The sequence below is a fragment of the Mustelus asterias genome, chromosome 15 (assembly GCF_964213995.1).
Source record: "Mustelus asterias chromosome 15, sMusAst1.hap1.1, whole genome shotgun sequence".
NCBI lineage: Eukaryota > Metazoa > Chordata > Chondrichthyes > Carcharhiniformes > Triakidae > Mustelus > Mustelus asterias.
Window position 1 is genome coordinate 79,859,494 of NC_135815.1, and position 14,986 is coordinate 79,874,479.

At 44.6% G+C, this 14,986-nt stretch overlaps 1 protein-coding gene across 1 annotated transcript; it reads left to right on the top strand.

Moving 5' to 3' along the window:
- The first annotated feature begins 3,210 nt into the window (after positions 1-3,210).
- On the top strand, positions 3,211-14,689 carry vsx1 (visual system homeobox 1 homolog, chx10-like). The gene is made up of 5 exons (XM_078230485.1): positions 3,211-3,568; positions 7,851-7,932; positions 10,782-10,905; positions 11,964-12,144; positions 14,172-14,689. Exons 1-5 carry the CDS (start codon positions 3,211-3,213, stop codon positions 14,435-14,437), a joined length of 1,011 nt encoding a protein of 336 aa, XP_078086611.1. The 3' UTR covers positions 14,438-14,689.
- Positions 14,690-14,986: the final 297 nt, after the last annotated feature.

Here is a 14,986-nt window from a genome sequence, read left to right on the forward strand (position 1 = left end):
GGGTACAGCAACAGAGAGGGCTTTGGGATCGAAATTGGAACTGAACAATTTGAGTATAACGCGGATCTGAAAGCCTTTCAAACATTTACCCAAACCATGAATATGGAGCAGGAAATTTACACCGTCTACCCTTTATCATCCAGGCTCCGGAGTCACTTTCATAACCGGGTTGCAAATACATCTGGAAGTTATTCGATGTTTCAGTGAATGTAAAGTCAAACAGAAGCAAAATCAGTTTTAGATTCGGCACATTTATTAACGAATTAACTGTTCGGGACTGTGTAAGAGGCAGGAGCAATTTTATAACAATCTGTTCTGGTTAGATTTGCCCTCAATGACTTGATGGATGAAGTGTAATCATCGATAACAAATACTCCGGACATTCAAATGACAATTAACCTAAATGAAAGTTATTTCCTTAATCCCAGTGAACAGCTTGTAGAGGGAGATTTGGCTCTTTCTTTTAATAATGGAAGGTCGATACGCGCGCTCCTCTTGTGGTAATCTTTATCTGAGGGACCTTCTCTTTAATCTGCATGTTTAGCAGAAAATGGGCCGGCAGCAGTTTATATAAACTGTTCTCATCCGCCTGCCCGGCTCAGCGAGCCAGACTGTCACAACTGGGGCAGCAGGAACTGACCCCGAATGCACAGCAACACCCCTCTCGCACCTTCCCTATCAGCACATTCACATTCGGGAACAGGAGGAGGCCGTTCAGCCCCTCTCTAGCCTCCTTCACCATTCAATGAGATCATTGTTGATCTGTATTTTAACACCATTTTTCAGGGGTCAAAGTCCCGAACTGCAGTGAAATACCGCGGATGCGGCAAATCTTATTATACCCGAATAATATGCAGGGGATATGAACTCTTCACACATGCTGAGTATTTCTACCTGTTTCCGATTTTATTTTCCCGCTTCCCCTCTATATGTCTTTACACAGCAAACATCTATCGGTTTTGAATGCTTCAATTGTCCCCAATGTGCTTCACAGAAAGACAGATTTCCCCTACCTCTTTGTGGGGGGAAAGTGATCCCATGTTTTCATCCTCAAACGGCCTAATTACTACTGAAGGCACGGACAGCACTGAATGGTGTTTCCAATTATTCCCGAACAGTTTGTACTGTACTGTTGGCCAAGCATGATCAGTATTGTTGGTTATGAATGATGTTGTACAGAATCTAACCAGAAAACCGCTCACTTGTATTGACCACCAGAGAGAAGCGGGTTCCAACATTGGTCCAGTGGTCGTTTCGATTCCCAAACTTTCCCAGAGTTATTATTTCTCTCCCCCTCTCTCCCCGGAATGATTTGTTTAACAATTATTCAAGCGTTTGGGAGTGTGTGTGTGGGGGCAGATTTCTGGGGCAACGCTGGCTCCTTTTGAACTATGTTTTCGATTTATTTAAAAGACTAAAATCCTTTTGCTTGAGTGGCTTCCTGGGACATGAAAGTGAAAGTAGAACAGCATCTTCCAGGCACAATCACAACAACCTCAGGGGCCTGGAGTTTTATGAATGCATTTACCAGTTTATAACCGACCCAATTTAACAACGCGAGCTCTGAGATATTCTGCAATGCACCCGCTATCGAGATTATTGCCAATTCTTTAGGACTTAACGCGCAAACTTGGAATAAGTTAAGTAGAAAGGGGAATTGATTTACTTTGGGGGTGTTAAAACGGATATTGCCCCCCTCGGTAAATTTGCTGCGTTTCGTGCCCCCGGGACTGTTCCACACAGAGAGTGTTCGATGTTTGCAATGCCGATGGAAATATCATTTACCCCCGATGACTGGGGCAGCCGTTACTGCTGATTATACAAACAGACATGTTTCCATTTATTTCGGTAAAATTGAGTAGGACTCAGCAACAGGTCGGTAGAGGAGGCGGTGAATCACAAAGGGCACTGGAGTGCGTTGGTAAAGATCTCCAGAGAGAATCCCCTAACTGGAGTTAACTGGCTCCAGTCTGTCAGTCACTGAGCGAGTACAATACAAAATATACATTGTCCCCATTCACCCAGACCCATTGACTGACCCCGGCTTTCGGGCAGGTCAGATACCGCCTCCCGCAAAAAAAACCCCAATTCTAACACAGATTTTAAAATAATGATACTGGAGGCTGAAATGCAACAAGGAGAGATGTCGGGAATTCGGGTGCTGGGGACAGTTTCAACCCTGCTTCTAGTCACTTCCATGTTTAACCCTCTGCTCAGAGGAGATTGAGGGGCAGAAAATCAAACACTTTGCCCCTTGGCAGCCAACACTTGGCAATATTTCGCTGTCCGTTTTCCGGGCGTATTCGGCTTGGCCATTTTTTGTGAGTTATTGAGTCTGGATTTTAAACTGCGTTGGGTCTGACTTGCAGAGAGAGGATGCAAGTCCCAGTACTGCGGAAAAGGTCCAAGATGTTTTACTTACATCTCTTTCCCACTATTTATTTTAAACCGAAATAAAGTTTGCTCAAAGTGTTAAAAAGGGCTGAACTGATGAATCGCATTGAATTAGGCCGTGCGGATGTAAAGAATGAGTGATCACACAGTGAACAATGCCAGTCTCCTTATTCTAAACTGTTTAAAACATCACACAGTCTCATCAGGTTTAATTTATTTCCAATTCCCCACTTGGAAAGTCAAGATAGTTCACTGAAAAAAAATGAGCAAAACCGGAGGGAATGAGATGGAGCAACAAGTAAATAAAACTCCAAGGATAACGAGAACCAGAGAGAACTCCAGAGGTAGCTACAGGACTAAAAGCAAAAGTGTCCAAAACGACTCGGTAAATGCTGCTAACATTAAGGGTGGCGTTAAAAAGAAACGCATATTCAATAACAGATGTTAAAGATGTAAAGTGAAATGTTGGGTGAAGGTTCCACTCCCATCCTTGTGAGAATCGTGATCCGATTTAGATGATGTGTTTGGGCTCAGTGCTGGCATGCCAGCTCAGGGGGCGGGAGGTGGGGACGCTGCTTGACGGGGGCAGGGTTGGTTAGGAGAGGGGCGCGCTGTTCAGGAGGCGCGGGGGGGTGGTCAGGAGGGGAGGGAGAGTTGGTCAGGAGCGGGGCTGGCCGCTCTCTGATTGGACCCAAATAGCGTCCTACAGAGTTGGGAGGCAGCTAGAAAAACCCTCTGCAATTGGCAGCCGGACTCCTGCTCAGACCACTATCATTAAAGGGGCCGAGAGAGAGAGAGTCAGGAAATCTCAGCGACATGTCCGGGAGGGAGGGCAGCTGCGAGGCTGAGTGCAAACCGCTTTTGGGGGATTTCCTCTCTGCAGCCAAGGAGTTGGAGAAGAGCAGCCGTTCCAGAAGCTTCGCCATCACTGACCTGCTGGGACTGGACAGCGGCGCCGAGCCGCCTCCCCCAGCCCCCAGGGAAGGGCTGCCCCTCCTCACCGCGGGACTGGGGCTGCTCTGCAGCCGCTCACTCAGCGCCTTCCACCCGCCCGGACCCGCTTTCCTGGATGTGCTGTCCGAGCTACATGGCCGGCCGGCTGCCCTGCACAGTCGCATGCCGCTACTCCGGAGAGTTACCCTGCTCGACAACTACCAGGCACTGCACAACTCCGGTAAAGTTTAAAGCTTATTTACTGGTGTCACCAGTAGGCTTACATTAATACTATAGTGAAGTTACTGTGAAAATCCCCTAGTCGCCACACTCCGGTGCCTGTTCGGGTACACTGAGGGAGAATTTAGCATGGCCAATGCACCTAACCAGCAGGTCTTTCGGACTGTGGGAGGAAACCGACGCAGACACAGGGAGAATGTGCAGACTCTGCACAGACAGTGACCCAAGCTGGGAACCAAACCCGAGTCCCTGGCGCTGTGAGGCAGCAGTGCTGCCCCACTGTGCCACGGTGAACAGCACTCTGTGTGCACCCCACCCAGCCCACACTCAGCCAATTTAGCCCTCCCTCCCACTCTCTAACTCCTTTTACCTCCATCACACACTCACTAACCCTCTCTTTATACCCCCTTTATCCCCTTATACCGCTGTGTGTGTGGATGCAAGTCCCTTGACCCTCCCTCACACTCACTCTCTATCCTCCTTTACCTCCCTCCTACTCACTCACTATCCTCCCAGACTCGATGCCCCTCTGCCCTGCTCATACTGGTCCCCTAACCCTCCCGCTAATTGCAGCTACAGGTGGCAATTTCTTCATAGAAAGATGTAACTGAGAGACGGGGCTAAGTGGCTGGCTCCCTCAGCTCCAGAGGTTGTAGATTCAGGTCTTACTGCAGGACTGAGGGGGTGCTGCACTGTCCCAAGCGACGGTGCCCTATTTTCAGCTGAAACGTTAACCCGGGACCTCACCCGCTCTCTGGGCAGAATGTGCAAGATGCCACGTGAGTTCTCCCGCTCCTGGGTCAATATTTACCTCTCATCCAGCATCACTACTGTCTGGCCTTTCTATCGCATTGCTGGGATCTTGCTGTGCCTGTTTCCCTACATTATGAGAAGGGCATTTCTAAAACATTGCATTGGCTGTGTAAAGCGCTTCAGGAATGTCTTGATGCGGTGAAAGGCAAGTACATAAACACCATTCTTATTTCCCAGTTTCTGTATCCTTCCCAGACAGACCTGTCCTGACACATCTGGAGCCAAATTCTCTCTAGAAATCAAATACATACTTGCAGTTTTTGTAAAATTGGGAAACATTTGAAACAAAGGCGGGAAGTCGAGAGGAGTTTGGACAGAGAGCATGAGGTTTTTTATCAGCAACTTTGTTGACGAGACCATTTGGAAGGCAGAACCAGGTACAGAGATTAGTTAGATATACATCTAGCCAATACCTATCCTGAAACGAATTATATTAGTGATCATTACAATAGCATATTTTATGAATCAGATATTTGTAAACTGAAAATCTGAAAGAAATATAGTATTTCATTGCACAATCTGTGTGCAATGCATAATCCTCCACAAAGGACTATGGTTGATGACCGACTGTTTTTGAAGGATCTTGGAACCATTCTATTAGTTGTGTGGATTCTTCAGTGAAAATGAAAACCTGATGTGGAAGCACACACATACACACACACGCACACAAACCCTCGTAGGCACAGAGCTGGATGTGTAAGGGAGGTCAACTCCATGTTCCCGGGATGCTTCCTGACAAAGTTCTTCACCTGAACTCTCTGGTTAATTGTCCCTCGTGCACCCTTGCCGCCAACTCCACTGGCTTCTGTCCATTTATCCAACCTTGCTGGGGGAAAACACCTGCCTATTGAAGAAGGTTGTTACATTGTACTGTCTCATCTTGTGATCTGTCATCAAATGACTCGATCAAATCGATCACTCCAAGAGTGGGCACGGTCTTTGGTCGTAATTAATTTCAGTTTGCAGCTGCCTGTGTCTAGAATGAGGTACAACTAAAGCTGAAGTTACCTAATTTTACTGAGGATGCCTTTCCCCAAAGGGTTAGGGCTCTGTTGACTAATACTCAGATTTGCTGAACTGTCAATTCTCTTTCACTGCTAATTTGTATTGGATAGTTTGTAGTATTTAAATATTGTGTAGTTTCTGTTGCGGCGGCATAAGCCTCTTGGTCAGGTCGTTGTTGTAAATGAAAATTGGTTCTCAATTGACTCACCGGGCTAAATAAAGGCTAAGTAAATTTACAAATAAACATGAGAAGTTCTGGGTCCCATTCCTGGACTCATCCCCATCTCCAACGCTTTCTAATCTGTGTGTTTTCTGCGGTTGTCTAAATATCCTTTCACTCTGTGCGTTTGGAGTTGTTCTGCTCCCTCTTCCCATACCCTCTTTCATTCCCTCCACTTTGGAGGAACTCTGGAGGTCTGTGTAGTTGGGAGTAATCTTCAGATTGGGGCATTGAGCGTTTTTGCCGTTAAATGAATTATTGTTGGATTTTATTCTATAATAAAAACAAGCTGTAACGGAGCAGGCAGTTCTGGTAACAAACTGACTTTGAATGGAAGGGGAAATGAGGCGGGAGGTGATGACGGTTCATGTGGATTAATGCTGGTTTAGAAGCATATACATTTGTTTGGTCGTTTCTAGTTACTTCAAAGCGATAAATATCCCACCGGTTATTTTTAATGTTTTTTTTCTATATGTCTGAAAATTTTTGTGCTGAAGTGAAGATTTGCAATCTGCTGCTAGGTTTTAGAAACATAGAACATAGAAAAACTACAGCACAATACAGGCCCTTCAGCCCACAAAGTTGTGCCGAACATGTCCCTACCTTAGTGATTACTAGGCTTACCTATAACCCTCTATCTTACTAAGTTCCATGTACTTATCTAAAAGCCTCTTAAAAGACCCTATCGAATCCGCTTCCACCACCGTTGCTGGCAGCCCATTCCACGCACCCACCACTCTCTGAGTGAAAAACTTACCCCTGACATCTCATCTGTACCTACTCCCCAGCACCTTAAACCTGTGTCCTCTTGTGGCAACCATTTCAGCCCTGGGAAAAAGCCTCTGACTATCCACTCGATCAATACCTCTCAACATCTTATACACCTCTATCAGGTCACCCATCATCCTTCGTCTCTCCAAGGAGAAAAGGCCAAGCTCACTCAACTTATCCTCATAAGGCATGCTCCCCAACCCAGGCAACATCCTTGTAAATCTCCTCTGCACCCTTTCTATGGCTCCCATATCCTTCCTGTAATGAGGCGACCAGAACTGAGCACTGTACTCCAAGTGTGGTCTGACCTGGGTCTTATATAGTTGCAACATTATCTCACAATATAAACACAATATATCTTACAATCAGAAGTTGGCAAACTAGATTCATGTTCAGACAGTGAAACCTTGAATGAGAAGTTAAAGGCAAGTCGTGATTTTAAAATGTTGAAGGCATACATAAGACAGGGTGTGTTTGTGTATGGGGGGGGCGGTGGGGGGGGGGGGGGGGGGAGGAGGTGGGATTGATATTGGTGTCTGTGAAGGGAAATGTTTCAATTGCGAGTGGCCCCGCCGTTTATTTGAGTGGAGGGTTTTGGATCAGTTAACCTAAATATTATCCCGGCTTGTACACCACCCGTACCTGAGCTGGAAGCTGCAAAGGGATCTGTCGTACCTTCTCTGGGAGAGAGAGTTTGACTTGCTGTTTAAACAGTGCAGCATCCAACAAACCTGGTCCCAGCAGCTTGTTCCTGGTGGTGAAAAGTGTGAAAGAATCGTGCGCAGCTGCTGACAGGTTCATCAAGTAGTTCATCTGATCGAATACAGTGTGAATCCAAAACTGTCGATAGAAAAGTATTCACAGTTAACGTCTTTTATTTTTTATCGATTCTAGGGGTCATTTATTGCCCATTCCTAGTTGGCGTGAGCGGCTTGTTCGACCACTTTCAGAGTGCTGTTAAAAAACTGGGGTCCCATACAGGGCCAGAATTGGTAAAACATCAGGCGCTCCCCTCTCATTAGTCACCCAGTTGGGTTTTTGTAACAAGTGGACAGTTTCGTGGTCACTTTTACCGAGAACAATTTTTCCTTTTTGAATACAGTTCAAATTCTCAGAGTGCCTGGGCGGGAGTTGAATGGATGATTTTTGAATTGACAAGGAGGTCTTGTGGCGCAGTGGGTAGCGTCCCTGTCTTGGCTCCGGCTTCCAGTCCCGCTGGACAGATGTGGTCAAATGACCAGGTTGCAACATGCCAATGACCCTTGACCAGCTGGTGGCGTGGTGACCGGCTCCAGGCAAAATCAAATTGGCTGTTGCGCCTCTAGACGTGGGAAGCTTTCCAAATCTAACCGAGTAACATAACCTCCATATCCCTGTACATGCTAAATCAACTCTGCTGACTACCAACTCCAATATTTGGGGATTTTGTTCTTGCTGGCTGCTTTGGTGATGGTGATCTAATCCCTTCAATCAGATGATGAGAACACGTCATGTGACCGCAGCGACCTGAAGAATTCAGCAGCCTCACAGGTGAAAAGGAAGAAGAGGCGACACAGGTAGGTGTCTCCTAGCTTCTATCTAGCACTGACCTTCTACCCCGCTCTAGCTGCTCCACCCACTCTGACACAGTATCAAATCCATCACAATTCTCTCCCTCTTTAACTCTGCAGGAAGTCATGTTGGACTTGTTAACTCTGTTTCTCTCTCCACAGCTGCTGCCAGACCAACTGAGCTTTTCCAGCGCTTTCTGTTTTTATTATAAGTAGGCGTGGTCTCAGCTGAAAATATTGAGTAAACAGGAGATGGCGCTGAGGTGCAAGAGAGAAGGTTGTTGGAGTTGGCGCCTTCTCTTTTTTGAGATTACATTTTGCCTGGAATTGGGGTCAAAGTGCCGGCACAGGCACTTTGGGCCAAATGGCCTCCTATAATTTTATCAAGGAAGTTCCCTGATTCTGGGTTAATGGTGAAATCGGAATGTCACACAGACTGAAGAGGTGCCAGGGTTAGATTCCCTGGCCTCTGATAATCGCTGGGACTGGTATTGGATCCAGTTCGCACTTTCTGTCCAATGAACAGAACCATGGAATGTGATTTCAAACAGTTTAAAAATGCTATAATCTTATGTAGAGTAATTTAAAAACAATTAGGCTCACTGTGTCGTGGTATTTAATTAAATCTATCAGTGGCCCTGGGCACACTGGGTTTGGCCAATGATTCAGTTCTATATACGCCAGGTCAACTGATATAACCTGTTACTATAATGGCCATGGACAGTGCCACTGTGACTGGTTAACACTGAGTACCAGGCACCGACCCGCCCCCATCTCCAGAAGGTGCCAAAGGTATCAGGTGGCCTGAGGAGGGAGTCGGACCCCTGATAGAGGAAAATGCTTGGCAAAAGGCAGATGAGTTGATTCTTAAATAAAAACAAAAAATCTGGAAAGACTTAGCCACTGTGGAGAGATAAACAGAGTTAATGTTTCCAGTTTGTATGACTCCTTTTCAGAGACGATCCTTGGATTGGCCATATCTTGCAACCAGTGCACCAGAATATGTCAGTGAAACAGCGAGCATGGAAAGTCCAAAACCAAATCCAGGGTTCAAGTGGGAAAGCAGAAAGCTGCAGATGCTGAAAGTCTGAAAGAAAAACCATTGACCTGAAACATTAACTATTTTCCTCTCCACAGATGCTGCCTGAGCTGCAGAGTATTTCCAGCCCTTTTGTTTTTATTACAGGGTTCAGGTGTGGAGTTATGGAACCTCCATAACTGTATTGACAATAACTGTCCACACCCATGTTATTGACACTTGGTGTGGAGATGCCGACGTTGGACTGGGTTACGTAAACACAGTAAGAAGTTTAACAACACCAGGTTAAAGTCCAACAGGTTTATTTGGTAGCAAAAGCCGCACAAGCTTTCGGAGCTCCAAGCCCCTTCTTCAGGTTCACTCACCTGAAGAAGGGGCTTGGAGCTCCGAAAGCTTGTGCGGCTTTTGCTACCAAATAAACCTGTTGGACTTTAACCTGGTGTTGTTAAACTTCTTATTGACACTTGGTGTCAGGGCTGTGCAATGATTGCAGTCATATATGGGAGCACCATTCAGAGTCAGTGTTAACTGGAGAGGGAGCTTATATGGGAGCAGGGAGAGGCAGGGAAGAGTGGTGTGAAACGGAAGATAATTGAGGAAATATCCCCTCGTTAGAGAGTTTTGAATTGTTTTAATAGGTTGGTAATTTATAGTTAACTAGTTGCTGCTGTTTGTGTCTTTTAGGTTTAGACTGCCAGCAAGAGTTAAAATTTAAACGCTGCTGACTTCCCTTAGCTGCTATTGAGAGTTAAAAAGTTCAGAAGTCTTCCAATGTTGAGATATATGTTTACATTTATAATAAAGCAAGTTGAAATGGCCAATAATTAAAGGTAATTGTTACCTTGGAGAATGCTGCCATTTTGATTATCTATATATAGCAATGTGAAACAAAAAGGCTATGGCAAAGCAGTTTAATGTGACTGACTTTTACATTGGTCATCATTAGAGTTGAGGGCTAACATGGTGTTGTTAGGCAAAGAGGGCAACATGCCCAGCTCAGTAGCATATAAAAGCAATGCCACTCTGCTGCTGTGACATATGGTACATCGCATTGTCTGGTACTTGGACTGTATAAGGTTTCTTGTAAACTGACTTTTTATAGGGATTTGAAAGGGAGGTGGAATCAGTCTTGGAGGATAGCACAAAATGGGCGATGGCGAGTTGGCAGCATGTTTCAAGCAGCACTCCATATTCTTTTTCATTGTTGATTTCAATGGGGCAGATTCACTATGCCTGTTTGATACTTTCACCCAAGGCCAGTTTTATCCCTTACACCAATGTACTTTGAATGAGTTGTGATGTAGAATATGTGTATATGTATTCTTATTAGGTAAGGATATCGAGGGATGTGGAGCTAAAGATGGAATTGATGTTGAAATGCATAGCGATCATGATCTAGATAAATGATGGAGCAGACTCTAGGGGCTGAATGACTAACACTTGATCCTTAAGACGTAAAGTCACCATAGTCCCAGATGACCATATAGCAGCCTATGGAGCCTATGATAGCACCCTGACTGGTGGTAAATTAACCTGAGGATCACCACACCTCAGGCGATGGGCAAGGTTGAGAAAGTTCCTGAATACCCAGTATGGGAATTGAACCCACGTTGTTGGCATCTCTCTACATCACTAACTAGCCGTCCAGCTAACTGAACTAAACTGATCCCCACGGTGACACTTCAAAAGTATTTAGTCAGCTGTAAAGTGCTTTGGAAAATCCAGAGGTTTGGAAAAGTGCTGTATAAGGGCAAGATTTCATCCTTTCTGTTTTTCTTTCCTTGTTGTGTGTGACCAATATGTCTGATCGCCACAGGACAGTGTTCACAGCTCACCAGCTGGAGGAACTGGAGAAATCGTTTAACGAGGCTCATTATCCAGATGTTTATGCCAGAGAAATGTTGGCGATGAAGACAGAGCTCGCTGAGGATCGAATACAGGTAAACTCACTGGCAGGTCATCACCAACCATTTAGAAATGGGATTACTGGAACTTCCCAGATACATTTCAGGTATGACCCAGTTGGATGTGTCTGCTTGAAGCTAATCACTTGAGGTCCAAAATGGAAATTGGAATGATAACAAAATTCTCGTCCTCACTAATGAGCCTGTTAGCTGTGTTTGGGTGTCTCATTTGGGCGCACTCTCGCCTCTGAGTCTGAATGTTGTGGGTTCAAGACCTACTCCATGGACGTGAGCACAAAATCTAGGTTTCTACCCTGGAGCTTGAAGGAATGCCACACTGATGGTGGTGCCATTTCTTAGATGAGACTTTAAATTGAGGCTCCATCTGTCCCTCTAGGTTAGATGTAAAAGATCCCATAGCATTATTTTAAAAGAGCAGGGAGTCCTGGCCAAATTTATCCATCAACAAACATGCGGAACAGATTATCTGATTATTATTACATTGCTGTTTGTGGAATCTTGTCATAGAATCATAGAATCCCTGCAGTACAGAAGGAGGCTATTCGGCCCATCAACTCTACACCAACTCTCTGAAAGAGCATCCCAGCCAGGCCCTATCCCTTGCTGTGAATTTTGATGGGCACAAACCTGCTGCCCAAGCTCATCACCACCTCAGGGGCACTCAGAGATGGGCAACAAATGCTGGCCTCACCAGAGACACCCACATTCCATGAGAGAATTTAAAAAAAACCCTTTCCAACATTACAACTAGAATTACACTTCATTGGCACTTTTGGATGTCATGGGTCATCATCACTAAGCTATGGCTGATTGCTTTGCTGTGTCCAATGGAGTCAGCTACTTAACATTACACAGGGTGAACCAGAATAGCTTGACACTGGTATCCGTGATGGTGGGAAGACTTCAAGAGAAGGCCAAATAGGGTTATCCACTTGGCATGATTGACTGAAGGCCCTTGCTCCATGGAGAGCTGCTAACAACATGCAGTCGTATGTTGGATACGACTATATCCACTCACAATAGTGGATGTTTAAAGTTTGTAGATAATGTTTGTCCATCCCATGTCCCTTCAGGTGTGGTTTCAGAACCGAAGAGCAAAATGGAGGAAGCGGGAGAAATGCTGGGGCAGGAGCAGCGTGATGGCAGAGTATGGACTGTATGGTGCCATGGTCAGGCACTCCATCCCACTGCCTGAATCCATACTCAACTCCGGCAAAAACGGTTTGGTAGGATCTTGTGCCCCCTGGCTGCTTGGTAAGCAGTGGAAGATTATTGGTGGGATGGGGAGGTAGGAGGGACAGACACTCAAAATCGGGCTGTAGCACCAACTAGGGAAAGCAAATCATCAGCCTGTTTCACACCCTGGAAAAGAAAATGGAGTGTGATGTAAAAAGGGATTGCCAATTTGCTAATGTCTGCTTGGTGCTACCCGCCAAGACTCATTCACCCCCATTATTATTCAGTTAATTTTTTAAATGGCAGCAACAAACTAACACAATTTGCTGGACTTTGTACAAGCTCTTTCCAACTGCCAAATGAATAGTCCTTGCTGAAGGTTATTGTTGAGTGCACAAATGGTGATAATAAATTGTTTCAGCCGTCCTTTACCCTCTCCCACCCCAGGTGAGCTGCAAATTCTGGTTTTATTTAAAAATATGGATTGCAATGTACATGTTTAAGGTGTTGCAATCCAAATTTTTTGTCCTGCACATTAAATGAGGAAGTTCCTGAACCGTGTCGATCAGTGAAGTGATGAAACACCATTACATAGCCCTTCTGACAGTGTGTTCATTTTAAACAATTTCTGAAATCCTAACGGGAGAATTTAGGTTTCAGCTGTGAATTTGCTCTGTGTGGTTTTCAGGTTTGAATTGGATCTCCACTTTTTGCAGAGTTGTGTGGAATAAAGAGGGAGCATAGGAAATAGGAGCTGGAATAGGTCATTCTCCAGCCTGCTCCAAATTTTAATTAGAGCATGGATGATCTTCTGTTTCAACACCATTTTCCTGCACTATCCCCATATCCCCCAATGTCTTTGATATCTAGAAATCTATCAACTCTGTTTTGAATAAACTCAATGATTGAGCACTCTGGGGTAGAGAATTCCAAAGATTCACCGCACTGAGTGGAGAAATTGCTCCTCAGCTCAGTCCTAAATATTTGGAGATTGTGTTCCGTGCTTCGAGACCGCTCCCCAGGGGAAACATCCTTCTTGCATCTGCCCTGTTGATCCCTGTACGAATTATGTATGCCTCAGTGAGATCATATCTCATCCTTCTAAACTCAATTCTAGAGAATACAGAGCCAGTCTCCTCAGTCTATCCTCGTAAGACAATCCTACCATCCCAGGGTTCAGTCTGGTGAACCTTTATTGCATTCCCTTTATGGCAAGTATATCCTTTCTTGGGTAAAGAGACCAAAACTGTCTGCAATACTCCAGGTGCCGTCTTACCAAGGCTCCATATATATGCGGCAAGACATCTTTACTCAAATCCTCTTTAGACCAATATATTCTTTACCTTCCTAATTGCTTGCTGTATCTGCATGCTAGCTTTCAGTGACTCATTAACAAGGACATCTAAGTCTCTTTGGACATCAGCAGCTCCCAATATTTCATTATTTAAAAGACTCGGTATTTCTGTTTTTCCTACCAAAATGGATAACTTCACATTTTTCCATATTATATTCCATCTATCCTGCACTTGCCCACTCACTTAGTCTGTCTAAATTTCCTTGAAGCCTCCTTGCATCCTCCTGACAACTTACATTCTCATCAAGTTTTGTGTTATCAGCAAACTTGGAAATATTATGTTTCGTCCTCACATCCAAATCATTGAAATAGTTTGCGAGTAGCTCGAGTCCCAGCACTGATTCTTGTGGTATCCCACTAATCATAGCCTGCCAACTTGAGAATGACCAATTTATTCTTACTCTGTTTTCTGTCCATTAACCAATTTTCAATCCATACCAGCATATTATCCCCAATACTGTGCACTCTAACTTTATTTACTAATCTCTTGTGTGGAAGCATATTGAAAAGTAGGATTGGGACTAATTGGATAATTCTTTAAATTATAGCTCTTTAAAAGGCAAAAAGCCTCATTCTGGACTGTAAGATTCTATAATTCTACAGCCATTTAGTAAGAGGCCTACTGTGTGAATTGTTATAATATCTACCAGAATGATTTAGTAAAAAGGAATGCAGGGAAAGAAAGAAATGGATTAAAATAGAGAGATTGAGGGAGATGATCATCACTAACCAGCCTCTAATTAAAACCTAGGAATGCATAAAAAATCTGTTGATCCAACACCGAAAACTAAAAGTGAAGCAACTATAGGAGAGGAATATGTGGACAGCATCATTGAGTCATCGCAGACTGAGGACGGCACAGACCGGGTGCCCATAACCACCACAGCTGAAGAAGACAATATGGCCTTGGACCTCTCCAGCACGGAAAAACCCTCGAGCAAGGAAAACAGTCCAAAGCAATGCATTTCAAGGCAGTCCAATGTGGAGATCAGACAGAGAGGACTGAAGAAAAATTAAAATTGTCACAATGCTACTGTCTGAATAGAAAATTCCCAGGGTTGAGGAACAGTCTCCCCACCGAGGAACTGCACTCTTCTCATTTTAAATCAGGCTCCTTACAGTGGTGAAAATACATGGGTGGCCAGAGTTAAAGAGGGGGCTGACTAATTTACCTCTGCCATTGAGCTGCTATTGGTTTATTGGTCATTAAATCAATGACCTACAAATAGTGTTGTAGTTTACTCTTAATAAATATGTGATGTAAAGGAGGACATTCCAATGGAAATGTATGCAGGATTGAAAATATCACAGCTAAACCATATATCATCTCTGTCTCACCTTCTCTCCCTGTGAATGGAGAGGGATGATCCCAGTCCAAATGGAAATATACTGCTACTGAGGTGAAAAACATGAATGTGAACAGTAGCTGACAGGTACAGTAACAGGGTAAACCCAAACGAAAGATGGTGTGCATTGAAAAGAATAATGGGGAGGCAGCCCATTTATGGCACTCGTTAGTGCTTGAATGGATTGCCTATTGCAGTGATAGGCAGTCCCCTATGTTAT

Coding starts and splice junctions, on each gene's coding strand:
- vsx1 (XM_078230485.1), top strand. CDS start 3,211: ATGTCCGGGAGGGAGGGCAGCTGCGAGGCTGAGTGCAAACCGCTTTTG. Junction 7,933..10,781: donor AGGAAGAAGAGGCGACACAG/GTAGGTGTCTCC, acceptor TGATCGCCACAG/GACAGTGTTCACAGCTCACC. Junction 12,145..14,171: donor TTGTGCCCCCTGGCTGCTTG/GTAAGCAGTGGA, acceptor ATTAAAACCTAG/GAATGCATAAAAAATCTGTT.